General features: G+C 52.6%; 2 protein-coding genes and 1 non-coding gene across 5 annotated transcripts in view; 1 reads left to right on the top strand and 2 right to left on the bottom strand.

Annotated features, from left to right (window-relative positions):
• Positions 1-5191: 5191 nt before the first annotated feature.
• LOC131758234 (small ribosomal subunit protein uS12-like) lies at positions 5192-5704 on the bottom strand. The gene has a single exon (XM_059066149.1). The coding sequence runs from the start codon at positions 5702-5704 to the stop codon at positions 5192-5194; it is 513 nt and encodes a 170-aa protein (XP_058922132.1).
• Positions 5705-14194: 8490 nt separating this feature from the next.
• NSD2 (nuclear receptor binding SET domain protein 2) overlaps positions 14195-27978 on the top strand; it is a 74966-nt gene continuing 61182 nt past the window's right edge. For 2 of the 3 annotated variants that reach the window (XM_059065990.2, XM_059065992.2), the window contains exon 1: positions 14201-14352. The gene's annotated coding sequence lies outside the window, so the exon portion shown is untranslated. Of the gene's footprint in view, positions 14353-27978 lie in introns of all 3 variants that reach the window. The other variant, XM_059065991.2, reaches the window with a different exon arrangement.
• On the bottom strand, positions 27367-27440 carry TRNAR-UCU (transfer RNA arginine (anticodon UCU)). The gene has a single exon. It is a non-coding gene; the product is annotated as a tRNA-Arg (tRNA).

The raw sequence follows: 27978 nt of genomic DNA, 5'->3' as shown, positions 1-27978 counted from the left end.
CGGAACTCCTGATCGCAGTAGGCGCCCGTCTTCAGGGGCTGCTTGGATGGCAGTCTCCCTAGGAGACTCCCGCAGCACTCAGCCCTCACCGTCTGGAGGAAATAGCCTGCCTGCGGTGGTTTTCCTGAACCTCCCTGAGCCAGAACTGCCAGGTGCCGGACCAGGATAGGCCTCGAGTCCCCGCCTCAGGTGGCACCAGTCAGTGCAGGGCACTTTAAAGATGACATGAAGTGCCTGTATTGGCCCTGGGCAGTGAGCGCTATAGACTTAGAATGCAGGGCTAGTCTAAGCTCACAGATGCCTGAAACCCCGACGCCCACTGCCAATAAAGCCAGGCTCCTACCCGTGCTTCGGGAGAGGGAGGGCAAGGGGGTGGGTCACAAGGAAGGACAGTCCTTGGGCTGGGCCTGAGCCAGGGCCAACAGGCGCTCAGGGTTGGATAGGACGGGACCTTTAATGCCCAAAGTGTAGGAGTATGCTGGTCTTAGTACTAGTAACTGACGTTAGCCCTGAGCTCCTGAGGGCTCTGTCCCAAAGCTGTCGAGGGGCAGAGAGGGAGGCCCTACAGGGGGCCCGAGGACCAAAGCTGGTCCCTGATAATACTTCAGGGTTCCAGCTGGCTCGAGACAGGGCAGAGCAGGAGGCAGTGACCGACTAATGGGCATGAGTGTCCATCTGTTTGCAGGACTTTGAATAGCAACACTGCTCACTGCCCTTGGGTGACTCACCCCTGGCCCAGCCAGGTGGGGTGGGAGGGAGAAACCAAAAATCGGGTCTTCATAGAGCGGTGAGGGTGCTGTGTCTGGGGCTGCTGGGCAACCTGGGCAGGGTGGAGTTTTAGAGAAAGTCATTTCTCAACAATCAATAACTTTATTGGGTTTCCTGGTTATCAGAAGAACATATGCTTGCTGTAGCCATTCAGGTCTATAAAAATAAGTATAAAGAAACGAGTAGAAATCTGGCATCCTGCTGGCTTGCCACGCACACCCTTAAAGCCCGATGAAAGGCTGCCTTCCTGCCCTGTGTCCCTTCGTGCAAGAAGAACGCAGTACAAGAACGCAGAATCATGGTGCAGCGAGTTTATTTTAAAATTATGAACTCTTTCTGCCTTTTTTTCCCTCTCTTTTTGGGGGCTCTCCCTTTTCCTCTTCCCTGTGCTCCCCACATACTGTACATAAACTTCTATAGTCGCTGCTCATTTACACAAGTGACAGAGTCGAGAGAAACAAGGTGGGATGTCCAGGCAGCACAAATGCCCCAGTTAGGGAGGTTAGAGAATCAGGTTAGGAATCAGGTTAAGGAGTCAGGTTAGAGATCACGTAAGGTTAGGGATGAAATTAGGGACCCGATTAGGGAGTTCAGATTATAGATCAGTTTAGGGAATCAGGTTAGGGGTCAGGGTACCAGAGGAGGCCTGGGCAGGGCTGTGTGCTGTCCCAGCCACGCCTAGGTGCAGGGCAAGCAGAACTGGATTGGACCATGTTGGGGTTTGGCCCAGAGGTGTGATGAAGGAAGAAAGGGACAGTGGGGTCAAGGTGTGTGTGCAATAGAGTGGCTTATATAAAGCTTGATCAGGAAGCTCAAACTGGGGAGGAGGGGAGGGGGGAGGAGGGGAGGGGGGAGGAGGGGAGTCGGGGAGGGGGGAGAAGGTGGAGGCGGCTTGGGACGGTGGGAGGTGGCAGGATTATCGGCCTGTGGGGCCTGCTGGGCCTGAAGGGAGTTTGGAGTCGGGTACCAGAGCAAGTGAGCTGGCCAGAGAGGGATGCTTACAACAGGGGTGGTGGGCGTGGCTTGAACCTGTGGGCTGAGGCGAGGGGTAGGGTGTGAGCCCAGGAGAAGAGCCTGAGGTGAGGCTGGAGGGCAGGGTCCTTGAGGAGAGGGGCCAGGTGCCTTTGAGCACCACGGGGAGAGGCATGCCTTCCCCCCGCAGCCTCAGCCACGTTCGTGCATGGAGCGCCCTCATCAAGCAAGATGGTGGCTGTGGGCTGGATATGGGAGGGACGTGCATTGGAGTCTTGAGAGCCCAAGGGTGGGGCCCACGGACCAAGGTTGTGCCTACTGGTTCCTCACAGCAACACCCACCATCTCCTTGCCTCTTCGTAGCGGAACCCTGGGTTTACTGAAAAATCTTTGCAAACCTTTGGAAGTTTTAATATGAAAATTAATGTTACTTCAATGTGTGTGTAGTGAAGCGGCCACGTCCCAGGTGTACAGTCGGAAGCGTTTTTCCACTGTACACACACCCATGCCGCCCTCACTCCAATCAGAACAGAGGGCTGCCAGCCCTCCAGCAGCCTCCCCATAGCCCCCACCCACGTCCCCCGCTTCTCAGAGATCAACTCTACTGCGACTTTCACCTCAAAAATCACTTCTGCCTGTGCTTTCACTCTATACAAATGGAATCAAATCGTGTGTACTTTTCTTTTAATCTGGCTGCTTTCACTTAGCATCATGTCTATGAAATTCTTCAGTGCCGTGGGTAACGTGAGTTTGCTGGTCGTCATTGCTATGCAGGGTCCCCCCGTATGACGGTACCACAGTTTATCGGTGCTGTGGTTGACGGACCCTCCGTTTTGGGCCATTCTGACTAACGTTGCCAGTAATATTCTCACACGTGGCTTTGCTGCACACACGTATGCCTTTGATAGTAGAACTGCTAGTCAGAGGGTGTGCTGAAGTTCAACGTTAGTGAGTACGGACAGGTGGTTTCCAGGGTGTCCCTAGCAGCTTAACCGGCCCCCGGCAGAGCGGGACCAGCACTCGGCCACGTCCCCGCAGACCCTGGCGCTGTGGTTACCGTGGTGCTAATCACTCCCGAAGGTGGGGGCCTAGGGTGGCTTCGTTTTGCATTCCTTTCATGACTAAGAATTCGGAGGCACTTTTTCATGTGCGTTTGAACATTTGGACCTCCTCTTTCATGGAGTGCCCCGTGTAAGGCTAGTTTCTTATCCCTTTCTCCATTGGGTCATCTGCCTTTTCCTTTTTGATTTGTAAGAGTTCTTTGTATACCCTTAGATTATATGCATTTCAAGCATTTTCTCCCATTCAGAATTACCTTTTAAATTCCTAATGGTGTCTTTTGATGAAGAGAAACTCTTGATTTTAATGCTTTAATATCTTTTTTGGTGAATTCTTTTTGTTTCTTGGTTGGGGGGTTTATTTATTTATTTATTTATTTATTTATTTATTTATTTATTTATTTATTATATGGTGAATGCTTTTTGTGACTGAAGAAGTCTTTGTTACCCCAAGGTCCTGAAGATATTATCATGTTTTATTCTAGAAACTTAATTGTTCTCTCGTTCACATTTATTTAGGCTTATGGTAATTTGGAATGGTGTTTGTTTTGTGTGTTGTGAGGCAGGGATCAAAGATTGTTTTTCCCCTATGGTTACAGAATGGATCCAGCACCGTTTATTGAAAAGACCATCTTCCTTCCCCTTCTGTAGGCACAATAACGGCCCTCAAAGATGCCCACATTCCATCCTAATTCTGGAATTTGTGATTATGCAACTTTACACAGAAAAAGGGATTTTGCAGAAAAAGGGATTATATGAAGGATCTTCAGATGCAGTTTGCTCTGGATTATCCAGCTGGGCCCAGTGTAACCATGAGCATCCTTAGGAAGGGAAAAGAGGGAGGAAGAAGTGAGGGGCGGAGGGGCGTCTGACCACAAGGAGGAGGTCAGAGTGACGCGGTATCAGGGGACTCAAGCAGCTGTTGCCAGCTTTGGAGGTGGAGAAGGAGCCTTGAGCCAAGGAACGCAAGCAGCCTCTAGAAGCTGCAAAAGGCAAGGAAATGAATTCCCTCCTAGACCCTCCAGAAAGGAATGCAGCCCTGATGACACCTTGCCTTTAGCGGATTTCTGACCTACAGAACTTTACGATGATAAATTTGGGTGGTTTTAAGCCACTAAGTTTACAAGAATTTGTTACAGAAGCAAATAACTAATCTGTCCCACTGAATTACACTTGCACTTTCGTTATAAATCAGGTGGCCACGTGTGCATGGGACTCTATTCTGTGGCTTTTTGATACTTGAGCCAATACCAAGTGGTTTTAATTACTGTAGTTTATAACTTGGCTTGAAATGTGCTGTCAGACCTGCAGCTTGTTCTTCTTCAAGCTTGTTTTGGATGTTCTTTTTTTTTTTTTTTTTTTTTGTGATACGCGGGCCTCTCACTGTTGTGGCCTCTCCCGTTGCGGAGCACAGGCTCCGGACGCGCAGGCTCAGTGGCCATGGCTCACGGGCCCAGCCGCTCCGCGGCATGTGGGATCCTCCCAGACCGGGGCACGAACCCGCGTCCCCGGCATCGGCAGGCGGATTCTCAACCACTGCGCCACCAGGGAAGCCCGGATGTTCTTTTTTTTAATCAGTTTTTAGAAATTTAATTTTTAGAACACATATTAATAGCATTCATATATGCAATATAACTTAAGTGTAGTATTTGTTGTGGTGGTGGTTTTTTTTTTGGTTGCGCTGGGTCTTAGTTGCCACAGGCGGGCTCCTTAGTTGTGGCATGAAAACGCTTAGTTGTGGCATGCGTGTAGGATCTAGTTCCTTGACCAGGGATCAAACCCACATCCCCTCCATTGGAAGGTGGATTCTTAACCACTGCACCACCAGGGAAGTCCCGCAATATAACTTTTGAAGTTTTATTATCACTTATTTGAGAATGCTTCCCTGTAATCTAACATGCCAATTAAGCTTAATTAGTTTAATATCTCTCTTTGAGACATTTAAGGGGCCCTCTGAAAACTGGATGTCCTTGATGTCCCTTGATGAATGGAAGTTCTTCATTTTAGTACACTCACATCTCTCCTTTGATAGCTAACAGGTTTCCCCCGTCCTTTTAGCAAAATCTTCCCTGACCTAAGGTCAGAAGGGTATTCACTTACATCTCCTACCAAAAGATTTAAAGATTTTCTTTTACTATTTAATACCTTGATCCATCAAGAGTTTCCAGGAAATTTTGCATGTAGTGTGAGGTACAACCCCAACTTCGTTTTTCTTACCCTACAGATAACGCAGCCTTTTCCCAGGCCTCCATACTGAATGGTCTCTCCTTTCCCCCAGTCGGCCATTGCCCTCTGTCATGTACCCAAGTTCCATCTGTCCTTCTCTTTCTTTCTTTCTTTTTTTTTTTTTGGCATAGGGAAATTTATTACTGTCCTGCTTTCATCATCAGAACTTACGATGTTGGTCTTTCCTTCCTGCCTTTGTATAAGGCCAAAAGGGAGACATTGGCCACTCTGACAGCCTTAAAGCAAACTCCAGGAATGTCACCAACAGCATGACCTTTGTGGCCAAATCCGGCAACCAGAACTTCATCATTTTCCTCAATAAAATTCAAACAACCATCATTGGGTACAAAGACTGTTATTTTTTTTTTTTTGCCATTCTTGATTAGCCGAACCCTGACATGCTTCCTGATGGCAGAATTTGGCGGTTTGGCTTCAACCCCTACTTTTTCGAGCACAATTCCCTTGGCCTGAGAAGCACCTCCCAAAGGGTTGGCCTTCAGGGCTGTGCCCAGATGGGCTCTCTTGTGCTCATGCCACTTCTGGTCTTGTCGGTGGCTGTGGAGCTTCCTGGCAGTACGGAGACTGGGACGCTTGCCCTTCCTATAGGTACCACGGGCCTGAGCGAAAGCTGTCCTTCTCGTCCGTCGCTCAGCTGTTCCCTGCACCACTACACCGCTCATGGTGGGTCCCCATCAGAGGCACAGCCACCCAGAAGCTAAGGAGGCCCCTGCATGAGACCCAGACGAGTCAATTCACACGGCTCTTTTCTTTTTTGGATAAGTGGGCAAAAGAGTGATATTTGGATGGCTATTGTTTAAGTCCACTGTCTCTTTCCTTCCTGCCTGGTTTCCTTCCCTCTGGTTTGACTATGAAGTGCTTACGTGTGGTTTGCATCCCAACAGGCTGAATCCTGCTTGGGGCTCACTGAGCTTCTTGGATGTGTAAGTCAATGTTTTTGTCAACTTTGGAAAACCGTTGGCCATCATTTTGGCAAATTTTTTTTTTTGGCCCATTTCTACCTTTTTCTCCTCAGATTCCAACACACATATGTTAAACCCTTTAATATTGTTTGCCAAGTGCCTGAGACTTTATATTCTTCAACGTTTTCCTCTCTGATCGGATAATTTCTTCTTCAGATTGGATAATTCCTGGGACTTCCCTGGTGGCACAGTGGTTAAGAATCCGCCTGCCAATGCAAGGGACACAGGTTCATTCCCTGGTCTGGGAAGATCCCACATGCCACGGGGCAACTAAGCCCGTGCGCCACAACTACTGAGCCAATGTGCCACGACTACTGAAGCCCACGTGCTACGTGCCGAAAAAAGATTGGATAATTACTATTGGTCTGTCATTTTTTTTAAAAAATTTATTTATTCACTTATTTATTTTTGGCTGCATTGGGTCTCTGTTGCTGAGCACAGGCTTTTCTCTAGTTGCGGCGAGCGGGGGCTACTCTTCGTTGCGGTGCGCAGGCTTCTCATTGCGGTGGCTTCTCTTGTTGCAGAGCACAGGCTCTAGGCACGCGGGCTTCAGTAGTCGTGGCACATGGGCTCAGTAGTTGTGGCTCACGAGCTCTAGAGCACAGGCTCAGTAGTCGTGGTGCACGGGCTTAGTTGCTCCACGAGGCATGTGGGATCTTCCTGGACCAGGGCTCGAACCCGTGTTCCCTGCATTGGCAGGTGGATTCTTAACCCCTGCACCACCAGGGAAGTCCTATTGGTGTGTCCTTAAATTCACTGACTCTTTCTTCTGTCACCTTCAGTCGTCTGTCAAGCCCATCCAGTGATTTTGTCATTTCAGTTATGTACTTTTCATTTCTAGAACTTTCTTTTGTTTTTTTTTAACAGTTTCCATTTTTTTCTATTGAGATAGATTCCTTTTCACTCACTAGACCTTTTCACTCACTCACTAATTTTCTTTGAATTATTGAATATCTCAAAACAATGACTTTGAAGTCTTTATCTGTCAAATCTAATAACACTGGGCTCAGGTGTGGTTTCTATTGACTGCTCTTTTCCCTTGATTTTGGCCACATTCTCTCTTTTCTTTGCATGCCTAGAGACTTTTTATTGTATTTTGGTTTTTGTGGATGATATGTTACAGTCTCTAGATTCTGTTATCTTCCTCTGAAAATGAAAACATGTGCTTTCCAAGGCCAGATCACCAGAGACTGAAGCTTCTGCCTTCCTCCCCTTTGGATTCCTGCTCCGGGGGAGGGCGGCCTCCATGGTAGGAGGACACTCGAGCAGTCCCAGAGAGGCCCAAGTGGGGAAGAACTGAAGCCTCTTGCCAATGACCAGCACCACCTGAGTAAAGCATCTCAGCAGCCCATCCACAGCCCCAGTGAAACCTTTATTTCTTTTTTATTTAAAAAAAATTTTTGGCCTCACCGCGTGGCATGCGGGATCCTAGTTCCCCAATCAGGGATTGAACCCGCGGCCCCTGCAGTGGAAGTGTGGAGTCCTAACCACTGGACTGCCAGGGAAGTCCCCCCAGTCAAGCCTTTAGATGATGGAAGCCCTGGGTGACATCTTGTCTGCCACCTCATGGGAGACCTTGAGCCTTGAGCCAGACCTTCCAGCTCCCCCACTCCCGAATTCCTGACAAAGCAATTGCATGCGATAATCAGCGTTCACTGGTGTTTTGAATCACTGGGTTTTGGGGTCATGTGATATGCAGCAGTAGGTAGTGAGACAGGGTGAGACCGGAGGATGTCTTGCTCCAGGGTGCAACCCCAGTTCCCAGGGCATGGATCCTGGTGTCTCGGCTGCTCAGGCAGGGACGTTCACAGGGCCTGATGAGGCCCCCACTCGGGCCAGGCCAGAGATCCCACAGCAGTTGTTTTCTTGTCCGTCCAGGGCCCTCACCCCAGCCAAGGGCAGTGGAACATCTTAGACTCCCCTCTACACACTGGCCTCTCCTCCAATGTCCTCCCCACAGATTCCAGCCACATCACTGGCCCTCGGCTCAGTGGTACGGGCTGCCCCACTTGGACTCTGTCCCTCTGTGCCAGGAGGGGTAGAGAGCTGGGTGGGCGGGCAGGGGGCGGTCAAGGCGTGCCTCATAAAGTTCTCCTCCCTGGGGAGCTCAGTCGTGCTCTCCCCTTTCCCCACCACCTGAAAACGGTTGCCTCATCTCTTTTGTCCATGTTATGGTTGTTTACAGTGGGGGGTGCAGGCAGGTCCCAGCTTCTCTGGTACAGCCCACAGCAGAAGTCTCAATCAGATTTGCTTTTTAAGAGAGTCTTCTACATTTGTGGGAAAACTGGTGGGCTCTGACTCAGGTCTGGGATTTAGTTAACGGTATTGACCAATTTTGGTGTTTTAGTTTTAACAAAGCTGTGGAAATGGAAGGTGTTGACACTAGGGGAAGCAGATGGGGGGAACTCCATACTATATCTGCCTCTTTTCTGTAAATGTAAAATTGTTCCCGTAAAATAAAGAAAAAGGACCTGTCTGGCTGGGCGGCAGGGGAAGGAGAGTGGCTCCTAGTGATCATTCCCAATGTTCCTGGTCAGTCCCCAGCTCAGGCTGGTGAAGCCCCTCATCTGTCCAGAACAGAAGCGGTCCAAAGCTCTCTGAAAGCTGTGACCGGCGCTTATATCTCTCGCTGCAGGCCCAGGACTTAGGAAGAACTTTTATTTTCTCCTTTCTGCTGTTCTGGGTTTTAATTTCATGCAATTTTCACAATTAGAAAAAGAAGCGCTGCTTTAGCACAAAACAATGTTTCTTTAGCCAAAGCCTGAGCGAGTGGTGAGCGCTGGCGGAGGGCCCTGCCCTGGCTGGTCCTGGATCTGGGCAGTCCCTGGAGAAAGGGGGTGCAGGGGCCGCAGGCGGGGTGTGGGGCAAGGTGGAGGTCACCCGTCTTCTCACCATCGCTCTCCGTCCTCAGGTGTCCTTTCCTTCCCTCCGAGAGACCCGGAACTGCAAAAACCGAGCAGCCCGGCTGGCCGCCGGGTGGAGTGAGGTCGGGGGCGGCGGGCGTGGCTTCGCGGCGAGTGGCCAATACGGGGGCGGGACTACGGGGGCGGGACTGCGGGGGGCGGGGCCAGGGCGGAGGGAGCCCTGCGGCCGGCCCCGCAGGTCCCTAACCCTGGAGCCCCAGCCGCTGCCGCGCCCTTCTCCCACTGTCCCCACCCTGCGGGTTCCGGAGGAGGGCAGCCTGGCAGGTGCGAGCCCGGGCCCTCCGGGGAGGCGGGCTCTGACCCGGCGCAGCCATTCCTGCCTAGCAGCCTCTCCCAAAGGGGACACTGCCCTAGTAGTGTCACCATTTCACACACACGGGCCTTACAACCTGCCCAAGGTCATGCAACTAGGAAGAGAAGGGCTGTGGGTTGAACTGTGTCCCCCCAAAAGGTGTGTTCATAAACTTCCGCCCTGTGAATGTGACCTTACTTGGAAACAGGGTCTTTGCAGATGTCATCAAGTTAAGGCGGGGTCATCAGGTGGGCCCTAATCCAATCACTGGTGACCTTACAAGAAGAGAAAACAGAGACCAGTGGACACAGGAAGAAGGCCCTGTGAAGACAGAGCCTGGGAGTGGAGTGATGCTGACTCAAACCAAAGAACACCAAGGACTGCGGCATCACCAGCAGCTAGGGACAGGCAAGGAGAGATTCTTCCAAAGAGCCTTTGGAGGGCGCATGACCGTGCATTCACCTTGGTTTCAGGCTTCTGGCGTCCAGAACTGTGAGAGAACAACTCTGTGTTGTTCTGTGGTACTTTACCAGCAGTCCTCAGGTACCAGCGCAGGGGGAACCAGGACCGGAGGCCGGACAGTCCATCCCAGGCAGCCCTGGCACCTGGAGATGAACATGGGCTGTGTGTCCCCCCAGGGGACTCAGCCAGCCTGAGAGGGGATCAAGGAAGGCTTCTGGAGAAAGTAGTATCCCTGCTAAAACCTGGCATGGGGATGAGAAGGGGAGAAGTTCAATTTGGTAACTGTCCAGGGGTGGGTCCATGTGGCTGTCCAAGGGGACACATCCAGTGAGGAGTCAACTTTGTTGGCCAGGAGCTCTGGGGTGAGGGCTGGGCTGGAGAGGCAGAGCTGGATGGCCTCCGCATTCCTGAAAGTGGGATGCAAGTCTCACTGAGGAGTGGGCTTGGTGTGAGGGTCGCTGGGCAGCCATAGCAGAATTTTAAGCAGGTGGGTGACATGGTCAATCTTGTGGTTTAGAAAAATTCCCCTGGCTGGGTGCGGAGAATGAACTAAAGGGGGAGAAAGCAGGCGGGGAATCAGTGAGTCGAAAACTGCCACTTTAAAAAAAATAATTAATTAACTTATTGTTGGCTGCGTTGGGTCTTCGTTGCTGCGTGTGGGCTTTCTCTAGTGGCGAGCGGGGGCGGGGGCTACTCTTCGTTGTGGTGCGCGGGCTTCTCATTGCGGTGGCTTCTCTTGTCGCAGAGCACGGGCTCTAGGCGCGCAGGCTTCAGTAGTTGTGGCTCGTGGACTCAGTAGTTGTGGCACATGGGCTCTAGAGCGCAGGCTCGGTAGTTGTGGCGCACGGGCTTAGTTGCTCCGTGGCATGTGGGATCTTCGCGGACCAGGGCTCGAACCCATGTCCCCTGCATTGGCAGGCAGGTTCTCAACCACTGTGCCGCCAGGGAAGCCCGTGAAAACTGTCTCTTATTTCCAAGTAAGAAGCTGAACCAAGGCCCTGGTCGGGGGTGGGGGGCGGGGGCGGGGAGAGTGACAGGGGAGGAGAGGCTGGCTTCGAGGAGGGTTTAGGAAGTGGGATCCTGAGGAGGGGTGAGCCCTAGGCTGGCTTCGGTGGAATCTCCAGGAAGCAGCCTTTGGTGGGGGCGGGGGAGGTGGGGAAGATGGTCCTGAGGTTGCCCTCAGGACCCGACCACGGTCCTGGGCTGTGGTTTGTTCCTGCAGGCGACTACCGAGACTGATGACAGACACCTCAGGCCTCTCAGGGGCTCCTGTAGGTCAGCCCCAAGGCGGATGGAGAGAGGGTGGGCAAAGAAGGTGGGGAGGCCTCCTGCTCAGGCCTCCCAGCCAGCACTTGGACGGGGGGGCTTCTCAGCAGGGCTTCAGTCTCCAGGTGTATCTCCCAACCTGACAGGGAGCCCTGCTGAGGGGAGGGTTGGCCCATGTGACCCGAGGGGCCTTACAGCCTGCTGGCTCCTGTGGACTGGCCCGGTGAACTGCAGTGGTCCTTGGGCTGGGCAGGAGCTGAGGCAGAGCTGGGCCTTTAGAAAGGCAAGTTTCCAGCCTGGAGAACAGAGCGGTCTGGGCTGGGAAGGGGCTGCCGAGAAAGTCTGGGGGTGGGAGTCCCCTGCCACTGCTCGGCCTGGCTCTGGGCCTGTCCTGGGCTGAGAAGGGGGGCCCCTCTCCTCCCCCACTTGGAGAGAGGGGCCACCTGGGGCATGGGAGGAGGGGCCACTTGAGACGGCTGGTTTCCACTTGGAAGCCCTCTTTATTTGGCCAGGGATGGAGAAAGGCTGGGGTCAGAGTGCACACATCCCCATGGAAACAGCAATGAGCCTGGCCCCTGGGGGACCCCGGCCCTGGTGGGGGATGTGGAGGCCAAGCCGGGGCTTGGGGGCTCCTTTTGCTGAGGGGCCTGGGTTTTGCCTTGGCAGCAGCTCTTACAGGGAGGTCTGGGCCAGTAGCTGCAGGACCTGTGTTGACGGGGAGCAGGGCAGTAGAGTGGGCTCCAGCCTGGGCCACACAGAGACCATGGAGTGGGCCGTGCCTCCTAGAGCCGTGTACCCCGTGGGTGGTAACAGACCGCAGGCAGCCAGAGGCGGCACGGCTACAGACCTTGCGGCCAGGGCACTCCCAGCTCTGCTTGACCCCTTGATCTGCGGCTGCCAGGCTTGTCCTCGAGCTAGCAGGCAGGCCTGGGATACCCTGGTCCTAAATGCCTTGCCCAGTCCAGCCTCGGCTTGAGACGCTGGGTGGGGGGCAGCAGGGGGGAGCTGAGATGGAGGGCAGGTGAACCCCAGCAGGCTGCCCTTGCACCCTGAAACGCCTCTCCTCTGTGCTCGCTACTTTATACCGGGAGTAGACTCCCAGTCCCTTGGTCTTCTGCAGTCTCTCCTCTCTGAGTGCAGAGTTTCATTTAGAGAAGTGATAAGAGCCTCAAAGAGACGGAAACAAGGTTCAGCCCCAGCTGCTGATGTCTTTGAGTGCCCCGCAGCCCTCTGGGCCCACCGGACTTGGGGCTTCCACTCCCATGGCCCTCCCCAACCTGCAAGGGGCACAAACATGCAGATGAGGGCCTCCCCACCCAGGAATCTACGTGCCCAGGACTTCCTTCAGTCCTGTGAGGGCCTCTTTTTCCTATGCACTGAGGGAGACCCAATCATCAGAAATCCACTCTCCACGGGAGAGGCCCCCAGTGTGTGCGGGACTGGGGCTGTCCAGCTGGCCGACTCGATGAAAAGGACTTAGAACCCCACAAGACAGCAGGGCTGGGCTCAGGGAGGCCTGCACTGGGCGGGAAATCAGCCTGCCCCAAATAACTTTCTTCAAGAAAATCCAAACACACACTTTCATGTTTTGAATAAATTTACATGTTGATTGCACTATTCTAAATGCAGATTTTTTTGGTTTTGAAGAGGAGTCCTAATTCCAAATCTGTGAAATCAAATGAGATATGGTGGTATTTGTCTTGCACTGCAGGGATTTAAAGGTACTGGGGAGGTAGGCAGTTTTCAGACTTGTGCCCCAGAGGGATCCTGGGCCCAGAGAGGGCACCTGTTCTCCCCACAGCCAAGAGATATGGCAAAATGCAAATGTGAATGGGCCAGCACCCAGCTAGACACCTTCAAGGGGCTCCTGGTAGCCAGAGGTGAGTCCTGGCAGTGAACGATGGGGGAAGGGCGTCTCTTCTGGTTGCTCAGGCTCCCCAGAATGCTGCAAGGGTGCAGCACACAGTAGGACCTCACCATATAGCTCTTGGATGGAAGGGTGAACAATTCTGTAATCCCTTTCAGCTGGACACGGGGGGAGAGCCTCCCCCTTGCTCTAGCGTCCGCTAGGTCCGCTAGGCCACCCCCTGCTCTGGTGGGAAGCAGCTGAAGCTTGCAGCTGCTGGCACTCTTGGGCCTGCCCTATCCCTGTTCCCCACCCCAGCCTCACTAGAATGGCACAAGCCCCAGCAGTTTCGGGGCCTGGGAGTCCTGCCTCTGACCACGGTTACCACACTGCTCCCAGATCCAGGCCAGACCGGAGCCTGGGAGGTGGGGAGAACAGCTGAATCCTCGCCCTGCAGACATTCTGCAGAAGACGCCCCCCCTCCCTGCCCGCACCGCGCCGGCCAGTCTCTCTCCGGCCTGCAATCCCCGCTCCCTGTTGTTGTTTGTGACCATCTATGCCAAGTTTGTACTGTGCGTTCCAGGAGCACAGACACGGCGGGGACCTCTGCACCCTGCTCGGCAGTCCCTGGAGCTCCCTCCACAGTGCTCCCCTGCGAGTTCCAGCTGGGCCTCGCGTGCAGGGCCAGTTCAACCTGACCTCCGCCTTCCCGGATCCCAGTGGCTCGACCAGGCCCCGCGCAGAGCGCCTCCTGACCCGGGAGCCTTCTCTCCGCCCCGAGGCAGGGGCGTGGGTGACCACTTTGGTGAGGGCCCTGCGGCCAGCGCGGGCTGACCCTGCGCGTGGTGCTACGCCGGGTGGCCAGCAGGGAGCCGCCTCCCACTTCCCGGCTCCAAGGCCGCGCGGCCCAGGCTGGAGCCGCGATCGCGCGGGGCGGCCTCGCCGGCGGCGATTGGGCGCGCGGCCGTGACGTCACCATGCGCGCGCGCTCCGGACCCTGGCTCCAGGCTCCGGGCTTTCGGTTGAGCCGCAGCCTGGCGCGCGCCCGGCCGAGTAGCGGGAGCGGGGCGCGCGCCCGGCGCTGGTCTGAGGCGGCTCGCGGGGTCCCGCGCCCCTGGCCCCGGCCCGTGCCCTCGATCACCGGCCCCGGCCCGCGCCCCCGACTCCCAGCCTCCGGCCTACGCCCGCGCCCCGGACCCGCCACCACCGCCCCGCCCCGCCCCGCGCGGATTTGAAAAGCCCGGCCGCAGCCCCGCGAGCGCGGCAGCCAATCAGCGGCGCGCACTTTCCCGCGGCTTCTGCGAGGCGGCGGCGGCCCGGCGGCGGCGGCGGCGGGCGGGAGGCGCGGGGGCGGGGTCGGCGCCGCGCGCGGAGAGCCTCGGCCTGGCCGCGCTGCGCCCGCCGCCGCCGCCGCCGCCGCCGCCACCGCCCCCTCCCCTCCCTCGGCCCTCCCTCCCTCCCTCCCCCGCGGCCCCGGCCCCGGCCCCCTCCCCGGCCGACGCCGCCGGAGCCACTGCACCGGAGAGCTGCCGCCGCCGGAGGATGAGCCGCACAACAGGTCACTGGCGCCGCCGGCCCAACCGCCGCGGGCCTGAGGGGCGGAGGGCTGAGGGGCTGAGGGGCCGGGCGGGCGGGCGGGCTAACGGGGCCGGGCGGGCGGGCGGGCGCGGCCATGTTGGGCCCGGCGGCCGGCGGCTGCACCTGTGCCGGCCCGCGGGCCGGCGGCCTTTGTTCGCTGCAGCGCCCAGCGGGCCGGGCCGGCCTTTGTGAGGCGCTGGCCGGGGCCGGGGCCGGGCGGCGGTGGGAGGGGCGGCCGGGGCCGGGGAGGCGCTTTTTTGTTTGCGGAGGGTCCGGGTGACACTCGGACGCCGGCCGTTGGTCAGCGCGGGCGCCCGGAGCCGCGGGTCTTGGCAGGTGGAGGCGCGGGGACCCCGCCCGGGGCTGCCGGCCCTCGGCCCCCGCGCTTGGCCAGACGGCGGCCCCGAGGCCCCGGACGCGCAGCGGAGCGGCCCGGCCGCACGGCCGACTCTGCCCCACTCGCCAGAAGGGCGGTTTAAAATCTCGGCGTTTAAGAGATGCTGGTCTCGACTCTGGGCAGAAGGCGCAGGACCCGGTGCAGCCTTAGTTTTTTCTCCCTCTCGCCGGTACCGGGACGTGAGTGGTCACAGGTTTGACATGCGGGGGGGAAACTTGGTCTCACTGGGACGTTAATCATTCTTAGGCAGGTAATTAGGGCTCCGGGGTGTGCGCGCGTGTGCGCGTGTAGCAGAACGGGGGACCCCATTCGGTTAGGGTGACTTCAGAGCGAGGTTAGGGAAGTTCTTCAGGAGTGACAGCCGCGCTCAGACTTTCAAGGCCTTGACTTTTAAATGACTTAAACGCCAAGATGTGTGTTCCCTAATCACTAAACAACTTAAAAACCTCACGTTGCTACCACGCGTTGATTATACCGATTCTTCCTTAAGTATTTTAAAATGAGATTATCAAGATGGAAAATAAGTTAGGAGCCATCTCATGTATGAAGCTGGGAATTTAATTCTTTTATTTTCCCAAGTGTTTTAAATATCCTCGTTACATATTTAAATGTGACGAGAGCACCATTTAAAAAGCACAACTCTAATCAGTACCACGAAGGAAACAAGTCCTGGGAGCACAGCCCTTTCCTGGTGTGCTTGGTGTGTGCTCCTGTGCCTCACCACCGACCGTAGTTCAAATCTAAACTGCCGACTGGAAGTGAAGAGGACTCATGCCTTAAGCACGATTACTTTGAGTCATTTCCTTTCCTTTTCTTCCATTTTCTCAGACGCCCAGCAGCGTTCATTTTTGGGCCAGTGGTTGGTAAAGTGAGGACTTTCTGCAGGGTTGTGAGTTTGCATAAGCTTTTGTGAAGAACTGTGATCTATGTAGTACAAAAATCCTCCCCTCCTGACAGTATTACTACAGATCAGGCTGGCCTGGGATTCCAATGGTAAACATTCCAATTTAAGAGTATTAGAAAATAAGCTTCTGAGTTTCAAACAGTGATGGACAGGGGACTCCCCTGGCGGTGCAGTGGTTAGAACTCCACGCTTCCAGTGCAGGGGGCGCGGGTTCGATCCCTGGTCGGGGAACTGAGATCCCGCATGCACTGTGGCACGGCCAAAAAAGTAAATAAATAAAAAATAAAAAGTGATGGGCAGTTTATTATTCTGTGTGCACTTTTATGATATATTCATATGTAACGTCTAAACTAACATAATTTGAAATTTTTGGAGACAGAACAAAACAGTAAGGTAAACAGGCTACCACGTATGGCTACTAGGCTTATGGTTTTTATTCAGCCGATTTAAACAGGGCCGTTAAAATAGTGCCTGCTCAAATGTGAGGAATCAAATGGGAAGAATAAGTCAGAATTGTGAGAATTAGAAGTTAGGAATTAGAGACCCTGTGACCTAGTTATGGAAGAGTGGGTCAAGCCTTCCATTTATTCGGATGACTTCTCCTCCTACAAGTAGTACAATTTTAAAAGGTTTACTCATGGCAGAATGTAAACTAATTAGTTACTTTTTTACGGCTTAACGCTTCAGTGTAAAGCGGGTAAAAATAGGTGGAATTATACATACTAAGAAGTGCTGGTGAGAGGCTAGAAAACACGAATAAAATGTGTGCTATATGAGATATAGGGTTGTCACTGAGCACACACAAATGGATGTGCTAAGATGATGCTGAAGTTCCAAATTTATTTTGTCCTGCCCTTTTTAATCTACACAAATAACCTAAGTAAACACTTTAATTAATCAGTGGGAACTGAAGATATAAGGCTTTTTACATACATATTCTAATATACAGTTTTTGGTTGGTTTTTTGTTGTTGTTGTTTTTGGTTGGACTGCTTGGCTATAGAATATACACAGATTTGGATAAGCATCTTAGTCTTCCGAGCTTCGCTCTAATCTCTGCTGGACTGCACTAAATGTGTCCTTGTCCCCCAAATACGTGGTGCTCTATCCTGACCCAGGCCTCTGCGTGGACTGTTGTTGGGTGTGGACCACTGCTTGTCCTCCCTTTGGCGCACAGAGGACCCAGCCCTTCAATGGCCATATGTGTCTTTTCTCCCCTGTTGGAGAGCTCTTGAGGTAGGACTCTTATAGCCTTGGGCAGGCTGGCCTCTGCTGGTGCCTTCTCATGGCAGGCACTCAGTGAATGCTGAATAAATGGGCATATGACTTGGGATAAACAACCCATTTTAATGCCAGCATGTGGCCTGTCTGCCTCTCATTTTTGTAAGTCATGTTGGAGCAGAAAGGGACCCTCTGGAAGAAGCTGAGTATGGAAAGTAAGGGGCTGGCCTAAGGTCACCCTACTTTTAATTGGGGAGTTAAGACACTGTTTGCTAGGCAGGCTGTTTCTTTTCCTTTTCTCATTATAGGTAACTCAAATGTTAAATAATTAACTATGAAATATTGCAAACAAATAATGGAGTAGACCTGTATCCACCACCAGGATGGATCAAGCAGTGATGTTTCTACTGTACTTCTCTGTATCCCTGGGCAAAGTAAAAAGAGTATAAAGCACACAAAAGCAAGGGGTGACGCGGGAATTCCCCAGGATTATGCTTATGCTTTACAAACTGCCTTTATGTGATTTGTTAATTTCATTTTTTTAGGAACTGTTATTTACATAAAACATATTTCTTTTGGGGAGAAAAAGACTTAAACTAGTTACCCCAGGGACTCGTCAGCATTTTGCATTTGTCTGTTGGTTGCAATATAGCTTTTGAAGGAACTGATTGATTTGATGAGATTTGGTTTTGGTACTTAAAAAATTCAAGCTGTCTTGAAGGAGTTTTGTTCTTGAGTCTTTCTTCCAGAAAACAAACAGCCAAAGATGAGTTTTCAAAGCATCTTAATGTCTGTAATACCTAATAGTTTCAACAAGACATACAAGGATGGAAACTGCTAAGTAGTGGTTGAGCTGAGTGCTGGCCTGCTCAAAAGCCCCAGTAGTGAGACTTCCCTAGTGGGTGTGTAGAGAAACAATGTTTTATCTTACTGGAGGAGTTGGGAGCTCAATTTTTTAAAAAGATTTATTTATTATTTATTTATTTTGTTTACTTTTGGCTGCCTCAAGTCTTAATTGTGGCACATGGGATCCTCGCTGAGGCACGCGGGATCTTTCGTTGTGGCGTGCTGGTTTTCTCTTCTCTAGTTTTGGTGTGCAGGATCCAGGGCGTGTGGGCTCCAGAGTGCGTGGGCTCTGTAGTTTGTGGCTCACGAGCTCAGTAGTTGTGGCGCGCGGGCTCAGTTGCCCTGCGGCATGTGGGGTCTTAGTTCCCTGACCAGGGATTGAACCCACGTCCCTGAATTGTAAGGTGGATTCTTTACCACTGGACCACAGGGCAGTCCTGGGAGCTCAATTTTTAAGTTGACTGGGTTGTCATAGAAAGAATGGATGATCTGGATGAAGTGTGTCATGCTGTTAAGGGTATGTTTATGTCAGCAGTTTCCACATCTTGGTGAGTTTTTCCCATGGGCTGTACTGCTGGTTACATAGGCAGACAGATCAGAAAGCGTATCTCTGACTCCAGTTGTGCGACCTTCGCTCAGCTCTCCACACCCTGCTTAGTCTTTCTAAAATGCACGTGTGATCATGTGAGGCCCCTCCTCCAGGAGCTCCAGTGCCCTTTGGGGTTCAAGACCAATCTCTCACTGGGTTTTCTGCCTCTCACTGCACTTCTTTTTTTTTCTGGCCATGCCGTGCAGCTTGCGCCACCTCAGTTTTCTGAGCAGGGATTGAACCTGGGTCCTCGGCAGTGAAAGTGTGGAGTCCAGTGGTTAACTGGACAACGGTGGGAATTCCCTCACTGCCCTTCTTTTCTTTTCTTTTTCTTTTCTTTTCTTTTTCTTTTTTTGCTGTACGTGGGCCTCTCACTGTTGTGGCCTCTCCCACTGCGGAGCACAGGCTCCGGTCGCGCAGGCTCAGCAGCCACGGCTCACGGGCCCAGCCGCTCCGTGGCACGTGGGATCTTCCCGGACCGGGGCACAAACCCGTACCCCCTGCATCGGCAGGCGGACTCGCAACCACTGCTCCACCAGGGAAGTCCCCCCACCTTTTTTTTTAAGATTATGGTTTTTTAAAAACTTTTATTGTATTTTTTATTTTTGGCTGTGTTGGGTCTTCGTTGTTGCGCGCAGGCTTTCTCTAGTTGCAGTGAGCGGGGGCTGCTCTTCATTGCGGTGCGTGGGCTTCTCACTGTGGTGGCTTCTCTTGTTGTGGAGCATGGGCTCTAGGGTGCACAGGCTTCAGTAGTTGTGGGTCGCGGGCTCTAGAGCACAGGCTCAGTAGTTGTGGTGCCCGGGCTTAGTTGCTCTGCGGCATGTGGGATCGAACCCGTGTCCCCTGCATTGGCAGGCGGATTCTTAACCACTGCACCACGAGGGAAGTCCCCTGCACTTCTTATTTGATCTCACCTGACCTCTTCAGCCCATCTGTTGCTGCCATGCTTTTTCCTTGGGCCTTTGCATGGTCAATTTTTGCCCCTGCTCTCCCCTGTGACGCCCATACACACACTTCAGTGCATGTATTAATTCCTTCTCATTCAGCTCCCAGCTTGCACTTGGCTCCGAGAAAGCGACCCCAGACTCCCGGCCAGCCCTGGGAGCCCTTGTGGTATGTCTTGAGCACTCTGTGCTTCGCTCAGCTTCACGCACTGCAGCCTCACTCTGCTCCAGCCGTTCTGGCCTCGGGCCTGCCTCACGTACCGCAGCCGTGCTGCTGTACCTGCTGTTCCTTCTACTTGGACACCTGCCTGGCTTCCTCTTCACCTGCCTTTACGTCTGTGCTCAAACTTCCCCTTCTCGGGCACCGCCCCTGACCACTGATTTAAGACACCCTCTTGCTGTCTGGCTCTGCCCGTCTGCCTTAGGTGCTTTGCCATAACTCTTGTCCTCTGACATTCTGGGTGTTTTCCTTATTTGTCTGCCTGCCCGACGGCATCGAGGTGTCTATAAGGGTGGAGATTTTTCTCCTTCTGGCTTTAATTCTGTGATACCCCCAGTGCCTAGCACAGGGCCCGAGCGACTGTCAGACATTGAGCGACTGCTTGCGTGAGCAGACTCTCAGCCCCTTGTGTGTGGCTCACGTATAAGAAGCGGTGTGGATAAAGGGGCGCGGCGTAGGCGTGCTTGCCCCAGTGTGAGGTTGGCAAGGTGGAGGGCCATGGGCAGGTGAGAGAGGTCAGAGAGGAGGCTCGTAGGCCACTGCTAGAAAATGGTGGCCTTACCCAGGCACAGGAGGTGGGGTAGGAAGAGTGGACAGATGCAAGAGAGAGGGCTGTAGCAGCACTGATAGGCTGGGGTACAGCACCGGGGCTCAGAATAAGAGGGGAGGGTTGGGGGCTTACTGGGGGCTTACTGGTGGCTCAGTGGTTAGGAATCGTCCTGCCAACCCAGGACACATGGGTTTGAGCCCTGGTCCGGGAAGATCCCACATGCCAAGGAACAACTAAGCCTGTGTGCCACAACTGCTGAGCCTGTGCTCTAGAGCTCGAGAGCCACAACTGCTGAGCCCATGAGCCACAACTACTTAAGCCTGCGTGCCTAGAGCCTGTGCTCCACAACAGGAGAAGCCACCACAATGAGAAGCCCGTGCGCGGCAAGGAAGACCCAACACCTCCAAAAAATAAATAAATAAAATAAAATTAAAAAGAGGGGAGGGTTGGCTCAGGTGATCCTAGTATTCACAATTTGAAAGATTGGGTGGAGAGGGCACCATTTTTATCTCCCTGTGAACTAGTGAAACCGAAGGTGGGCCTCGTTTCTGATCCACCTTGGTTCCTTCCAAAAAGAAACTGATGTCACCTACCAGCTGAAAATGTGTCTCTGGTGCCTTCCTGTTCACCCAGAAGAGGAAACCTTAGGTCTTGAGTGTGGCGTGTGGCCCCTTTGTGTTTTCTAGCATCTTTGCTGCCTGGCCCCTTGTAGCTGCTCTGAGATCTCATTGCCATGCTGCTGCCCCTCTGGGATGAGCTGTGCTCCATCTCACGGTCCTTGCATTGCTGTGGCTCCTTCCTAAGGCGTCCCGGTTGGCCTTGCTGAGCTGCTCTCACAGCTCCACCTTCGCTTGTCTCCTCCAGAGTTGCCGACGCTGCGCCCATGGCACTAGGTGTGTGGTTTTCTGTTCCCAGGCTGTTGTTCCTCTGAGCACCAGGCCCTGTCATGGCAGCATGTTGCACTTAAGACGGGCTGTGCTGTCTCTATACGAATAGGAGGGTGGGCCAGTGTATTTTATTAGTTAGTATGGCAGTGTACTTCTGGCGACATTTCTTCATTCACTGAGAATTAAGAAATTAGCTGTGTTCCAGTGATGAGCCGAAACACCCATGTCCTTGGTCTCATGGACTTGACAGACCTGTGAGAGGGATGAAACAGGAGAGATAGTGGACAAAAGATTGCATCTTTGAAAAACTTGTAACAGGGGACACGGGTTTGATCCCTGGTCCGGGAAGATTCCACATGCTGCAGAGCAGCTAAGCCCGTGCGCCACAACTACTGAGCCTGTGCTCTAGAGCCCGCGAGCCACAACTACTGAAGCCCGAACGCCTAGAGCTCGTGCTCCACCAAAATGAGAAGCCTGCGCCCCACGACGAAGACTAGCCCCGCTCGCCGCAAGTGGAAAAAACCCGTGCGCAGCAACGAAGACCCAACACAGCCAAAAATAAATAAATTTATTTTAAAAAATAAGAAAAAGAAAAAGAAAGAAAAACCTGTGAAATAGTCTTGCTAAATAACTGAACCCGAAACTGATCAGGCCTTTATCTCCCACAAGCAATTAACAGGAATTCGGGGTGGGGAAAGGAGCACGTTGAACTGCGCTGTGGGATTTGCCGCTGGCGGAGCTCAGACCATGCGAACCTGCAGGGCCCGGGGCCAGGGCTCTTCCGCAAGGAAGAAGAAGGGGGTTGTGGATAAGAGGCTGACTGCACTACGGAGGGCTTATGCGCATCCAAGGCGGGCCAGTTAGTTAGAGGTGTGACTAAACACTGTTTATCATATTTGGGACAATTAGAAATTGGAACACTGACTCAACTTGTCATTAAGGAATTCTTATTTTTTTTTAGCTGCCATAGTGGTTTGGTTTTGTTTAAGAAAAGAATTTGTACCGTGTGGAGATGCATACAGAATTTATCAAAGAAATGATACAGCATCTGCGATTTGCTTCACAGTTCTGTGGAAAGGGAGCCATGAGGGTGTGGCTGGATCAGGGCTGGTGTGGGGTGATGGTGGTGCGGTACCTGGGCCCTGCTTGTTCTCTCTACCTTTATGTGTATTCAGAATTCTCCATAACGAAGGAAGAAAAGTCACGAAGGAGAGGTTGGGTACGTTTAGTACATCTATAAGGAGATTATGCCTAACCGTGGGTTGGGTGTCAGGAAGGACTTCCTGATGGGACTGAGGCTGGAGCAGAGAGCAGAAGAGGCCTTGGTAGAGGGTGGGCTTGGTGAGGGTGTTGTGGCTGTTCTAGATGAGGGAGCAGGCAGTGCAGAGTGCCTGTGACGGGAGTGGACGGAAGGCTGACGGATGAGGCTGGAGCAGAGGGTGAGGGAGCTGTGTAGACCCAGCTGCAGGGGTGGGCGGGGCAGGCTCTCGGAGGCTGTAGTAAGGCTTTCCATCCGGAGAGCAATGTGAGGCCCTTGAGGGTTTTAAGCCCGGTGCGTGCGTGTGCGTGTGCGTGTGCGTGTGCGTGTGTGTGTGTGTGTGTGTGTGAGAGAGAGAGAGAGAGCGCACGCGAGAGGGAGACTGACATGAATCTATTTGCTTTGGAAAGTGCGTTTCTTGGAGTCCTCTGTAAGTTGGTGGTGGGAGGATTTGGGAGAGGGAAGAGGGTGCAGGAGACAGGCCTGTGCTCATTGTGTGTTCGGGTTAGAATCTTTCCAGCCGTCGCTGCTTTGGGTGCCTTGTAGGACTGAACGGCTCTGCCCCCTTGAAATTTGGTGTGGCCATGTGATTTGCTTTGGACAATGAAAAGTGACGCGTCATCTCTGACTGGGTGCTCTAAGAGTCGTGTGCTTTCCTGATGTTCCCTTTTTCCTTCTCGTTGTGGAAGTGCATAGATACACACTATGAGCAAGAGGGAAACCTCTGGGGTGAGCCAGGTTATGGCCCCATAACCTAGTCCAGTGGTCTCGATGGTCCCCAGACTGACAGCATCTGTCACTTGGGAACTTCTTAGGAACGTGCATTCGGGCCCACCCTAGACCTACTGAGTCCTAAGCTCTGGGGTGGGGCCAGCGGCTTCCGATGCCCCCGGAGGCGTGGGGCACATGCCCCCGGAGGCGTGGGGCACTGCTGCCTCGGGTCTGCTGGTTGGTCAGCTGGTTCGGGGCCTGTGGTGCTGGTGAGAGGTGGAGGTGGCCCGCCAGCGATGGGTTTCTGGCTGTGACGAGGACGGGGGAGAGCTCTGCAGGAAAAGGGCTGAGGCCTGTGGGTTGGGGTGGGAGGGACGGCATAGGGAGGGTGTTGGTGACGGCCCTGAGTTTTGTCTGACGAAAGCAGACAGGTAGAAGCGCCACTCACTGTCTAGACAGTATCTTTGTAAGCGTTACATTCACTTGGGTTTTGAGGTTCGGGAGCAAGGAAAAGCCTATTGAGGAATTTAAAAAATTTTTCATTTGAGTCCTTGACTCACATATCAGTTTCTCACGTTGATTGCCCCACTTGTCACTGTGCCCTTTCTGCTCTCCTGACCCCCTGTGTTGCTGTCCCCCACCTGCCCCCCCACTCGAGTGGAAGCTCTTGCTCCTGGCGGTGCCCCCAGGACTGCGCGGTGCCTGCCCGCGCTCCCCCGCCTGGACTGGCTCGCCTGTCGGCACCGCGGCCGCCCCTGTGCCGTGGCGGGGAGCAGGCAGCGCGCTCCAGGCCTGCGGGTGGCGTGGAGGGGTGTGCAGTCCATCCTTGTGACCCCGGGGCTGGGCCCTGCCCCAGGCCCCTGGCTTCTCAGCTGCTGGATTCCTTCTGGGGCGGGGTGGGGGGGTGGGGGGGTGGGGGGGTGGAGGCGGGACCTGGCCTGAGCGCCGGGAGGAGCTGGCGGGCTTCAGGCTGCTTCTTCTTCTTCAGGTGCGGAGGGAAGGCTTGTTTTGGGGGAGTGGCCCCGCCCAGAAGGAGAGCCGCAGGGGAGGCATGGAGGACGGTGTGTGTTAGGGTTTTCTCCCTTTTGTTCTGCATCTGCAATTGTGTGCCTTATTTGTGGAAGATGAGTTGGGCTTGAGCATCATCACGTTAACAGCTTATTGGATTCTTTTCTGTTGAGTTCTGAAATCTATATAAAAAAGTATTTATTTCTTAAAATTCAACCTCTTATAACTTCTTCGAAAAAAATATTAGTGGTTCTTGTTTGTCCAATGTGGAGGCTAAGCTTGTGTGCATTTCTCAGATACCAGTATGCTCTTGGCTGCTTTGGGGATTTCTGTGAATGAGCAGTTATATCAGCAAAGGGTCAGAACACATCATAGGTAATTACCCTCTCTACTTCCTTTGGAGAGGGGCCCTGTTCATTTTTGTAGGTTGATAGACCTCTGAGATAGAGGAAATCTGTGTCTTGATGGCCCACTAGGAATGAAACGTGTTTTCATAGGACCTTGCCCTGGCTTTACAGCTCTGCCTCTCTAGGACTCCAAGGTAACTCCTTGGGGCCGGGCACAGCACCCTGGGTATTTGGGTGGAGGCTGGCCCCTGTTCTTGGCTGTGCCCTCTTTGTGGGCTGTCCTTGCCTCCTAGAAGCCATTGCTGCTTCCCTGGGCCTGTACCAACTGCTTCTCTTGTTCTCTGCCATTGGCTGGAGGTCTCAGAGATGGTCCTTCAGCCGGTGCCAGATTCTGGCACCTTCTCACCTCTCTCCTCCCTTTGTGAGTTCCCAGCACGGGAATGATGTAGTAGAAACTGAGTTGTGAATTCCAGCCTAGAGTTTATAGAAATCTTATTTTCAAGGATGTGCAGTTTCCTGATACATCAAGGCAAAATAGAAAGCTTAATTATTATTAATTTTATAATCAGAAAGTACATGTTATGGAAAATCTGTAATAACTACAGTCTTACCAACCAAATGTTTAGGTATATTTCCAGTTTACCTTTTCATTCATCAGACTGAATCAGGTGCCCTAAAGACAGTTTCCTCTGTGAGGGTCATAACAAAAGGTAACAGTCTAGGTAACTATTCCAAGGAGACAACTGCTTTACTCTTTCAGCTGTTTCTTGTGGTATCTATCTGTACTTAAAAAAAATAACTTTCTAATTTTGCTGAGTTGAGAACTTTGCGGTTTATATATTATGTGTTAAGTTCTATCTACAGGAGATAAGGATTTAGCTTTCTTTCCCCCTGGCCTCCCACTTCCCCTTCCCCAGTTCTTCCCAATATTGTGGTGTCTGGGTTATCTATTCCTCCCTGATAAGCTATTCCGGAACTTAGTGGCTGAAAGCACAACAACATTTATTTGTTTACAGTTTTGCAGTTTGGACGTCGTTTGCCAGGGTTAGCTTGTTGCTGCTCTTGTGGTGTCAGTTTGTTTCATTCCTGTGGCTGTGTGTTGGAATTGGCTGTTGGCCACGGTCCACCATTCTCCCCAACATAGGCCTCCCGTGAGGCTGCTTGGGCCTCCTCATAGCATGGTGGCTGGTTCCTGAAGGAGGAAGTGAAGCTGCCAGTCCTTTTATTTTTTTCTTATTTTTATTTTTTTACTATTAGGCCGCACCGTGCAGCTTGTGGGGTCTCAGCTCCCCGACCAGGGATTGAACCTGGGCCATGGCATTGAAAGCCTGGAATCCTAACCACTAGGTCATCAGGGAACTCCCTGTCTGCCAGTCCTTTTAAAGGCAAGGCTGGCTCTCATCTGGCATCACTTTCGCCATATTCACTTGGTGGGAGCAGTCACAGTCCCAGGCCAGAATCAAGAATGTGGAGAAATAGATTTTATCCCTTGGTGGGGGAATTACAGTGAATTTTTGGCCATCTTTATTTTAATTTTTTTATTTTTCAGAATTTCCAGTTGCCTTTCTTCTTGCAACATCTTTTTTTTTTTTAACATTTATTTATTTTGCTGTGTTGGGTCTTAGTTGCGGCATGCGAGATCTTTTTGTTGCGGCATGTGGGCTCAGTAGTTGTGGCTTTCAGGCTCTAGAGCACAGGCTCAGTAGTTGTGGTGCACAGGCTTAGTTGCCCTGCGACATGTGGGATCTTAGTTCCCCAACCAGGGATCGAACCCGCGTCCCCTGCATTGGAAGGTGGATTGTTAACCACTAGACCACCAGGGAAGTCCCTGCTTTTAAATTCTTATCTCTCATGGTAGGCTTTCCTCACACGTCTGATGGCCTTCGACTGCAGGCCCACTGTTGAGACGGAGGTCTGGGAGCTGACGGCAGGTCCTGGGTGGAGGCTTCCCTGAGGGCCGAATGGTCAGGACCCACCATCAGTATCAGCCGGTGTTTTCCCTGGATCTTGGCAAGTGTCCTCTTGCTGGCTGTGTCTTGTAGTTCACTGCCTTGAGCGCCCCCTCCGGTGTGCCCTGTCCTTAGACTACACTCCAGTTCTTCTCCCGCTGGGGTGGGGCTGGTTGCCAGGCCGTGGGTGGGGCGGGTCGGGGACTGCACGTTATGTGGACTTGGATCCAGTTCTTTTGACTTAGGGTTCCCAGCGTGTGCAGCACATGCCCCTGCTATGTGCACTGACTTATCGTTATGCGTTAGGCATGTGTTAGAATTAAAATAGGAAAATACCTTACAGACATGTGAATGATACAACTTAATATGTTTAATACCTTTCCTATTCAACAGAAGATTTGATAGGTTACAAACTAAGATAAGATTAACATAAAGTTCATCAGTTAAACTGTTTTAAAGTATAATTCATTGGTTTTGTAGTACATTCTCAGTGTTAATGCAACCATCACCACTATCCAATTCCCCAATATTTTCGTCATTTCAGTGAGAAGACTGGTACCTTTTGGGCAGTCACTCCCTGGTTCCCCTTTTCCCCCAACCCCTGGCAACCACCATTCTACTTTGTCTCTGGATTTGCCTATTCTAGACATTTTATATGAATAGAATCATGTAGTATGTGGCCTTTTGCGACTGGCTTTTTTCTCTCAGCACAGTGTTCTCAAGGTTCATCTGTGTCGTATCATGTCTCCCCATACTTCATTCATTTTTAAAATGTTTCGCTACATTGGGTCTTTGTTGCTATGCACGGGCTTTCTCTAGTTGCGGCAAGTGAGGGCTACTCTTTGTTGTGGTGCATGGGCTTCTCATTGCGGTGTCTTCTCTTGCTGTGGAGCATGGGCTCTAGGCACGCGGGCTCAGTAGTTGTGGCTCACGGGCTCTAGAGCGCAGGCTCAGTAGTTGTGGTGCACGGGCTTAGTTGCTCCGAGGCTTGTGGGATCTTCCCGGACCAGGGCTCGAACTTGTGTCCCCTGCATTGGTAGGCGGATTCTTAACCACTGCACCACCAGGGAAGCCCACTTCATTCATTTTTATGACTGAATATCCCATTGTACGGATAGATCACACTTCTTTTTTTTCTCTGTCGCGCGGCATGCGGCATTTTAGTTCCCTGACCAGGGATTGAACCTGGGCCCCCTGGCAGTAGAAGTGCGGAGTCCTAACCACTGGACCACCAGGGAAGTCCAGATCACTTCTTCTTTTATCTGTTTATCAGTTGTTGGACATTGGGTTGTTTTTTGCTTTTTTGAATAATTTTGTGAAAATTCTTGTACAAGTTTTTGTGTGAACATGTTTTCAATTCTGTCTTGGGTAGATCCTAGGAGTGGAATTGCTGGGTCACATGGCAGTTAAGGAACTTCTCGATTGTTTCCTGCTGCAGCTGCACCACTTTCCATACCCCCGGCAGTGTGTGAGGGGTCCAAAGATTTGCCATATTACACTGAGAAGATAGAGAGAACAGACAGGCATGGAGTCAGGGAAGATACCAACTCATGCATCATCATAAGGTTAAGGTTGGGGCCGCGGGGAGAGAGCCACACAGGTGGTGGGCCCGAGGTTGACCTTGAGCTTGTCTGTGGTTCCAAGCTTCTTTGCAGTGAAAACAAAACAAAACAAGGAACAGGTCAGTTATAAAGTCTTTACTGTCATAGGTGCATTTCTGCAGAAGCAGCAAGACTGCTGCTGTGAGTCAATTCTAAATTCCATAAAATAAAGCTT

Source organism: Kogia breviceps, chromosome 6 (genome assembly GCF_026419965.1).
Source record: "Kogia breviceps isolate mKogBre1 chromosome 6, mKogBre1 haplotype 1, whole genome shotgun sequence".
In the NCBI taxonomy this organism is placed as follows: domain Eukaryota; kingdom Metazoa; phylum Chordata; class Mammalia; order Artiodactyla; family Physeteridae; genus Kogia; species Kogia breviceps.
The sequence above is the reverse complement of the archived record's forward strand: the minus strand, read 5'-3'. Positions and strand labels throughout refer to the sequence as shown.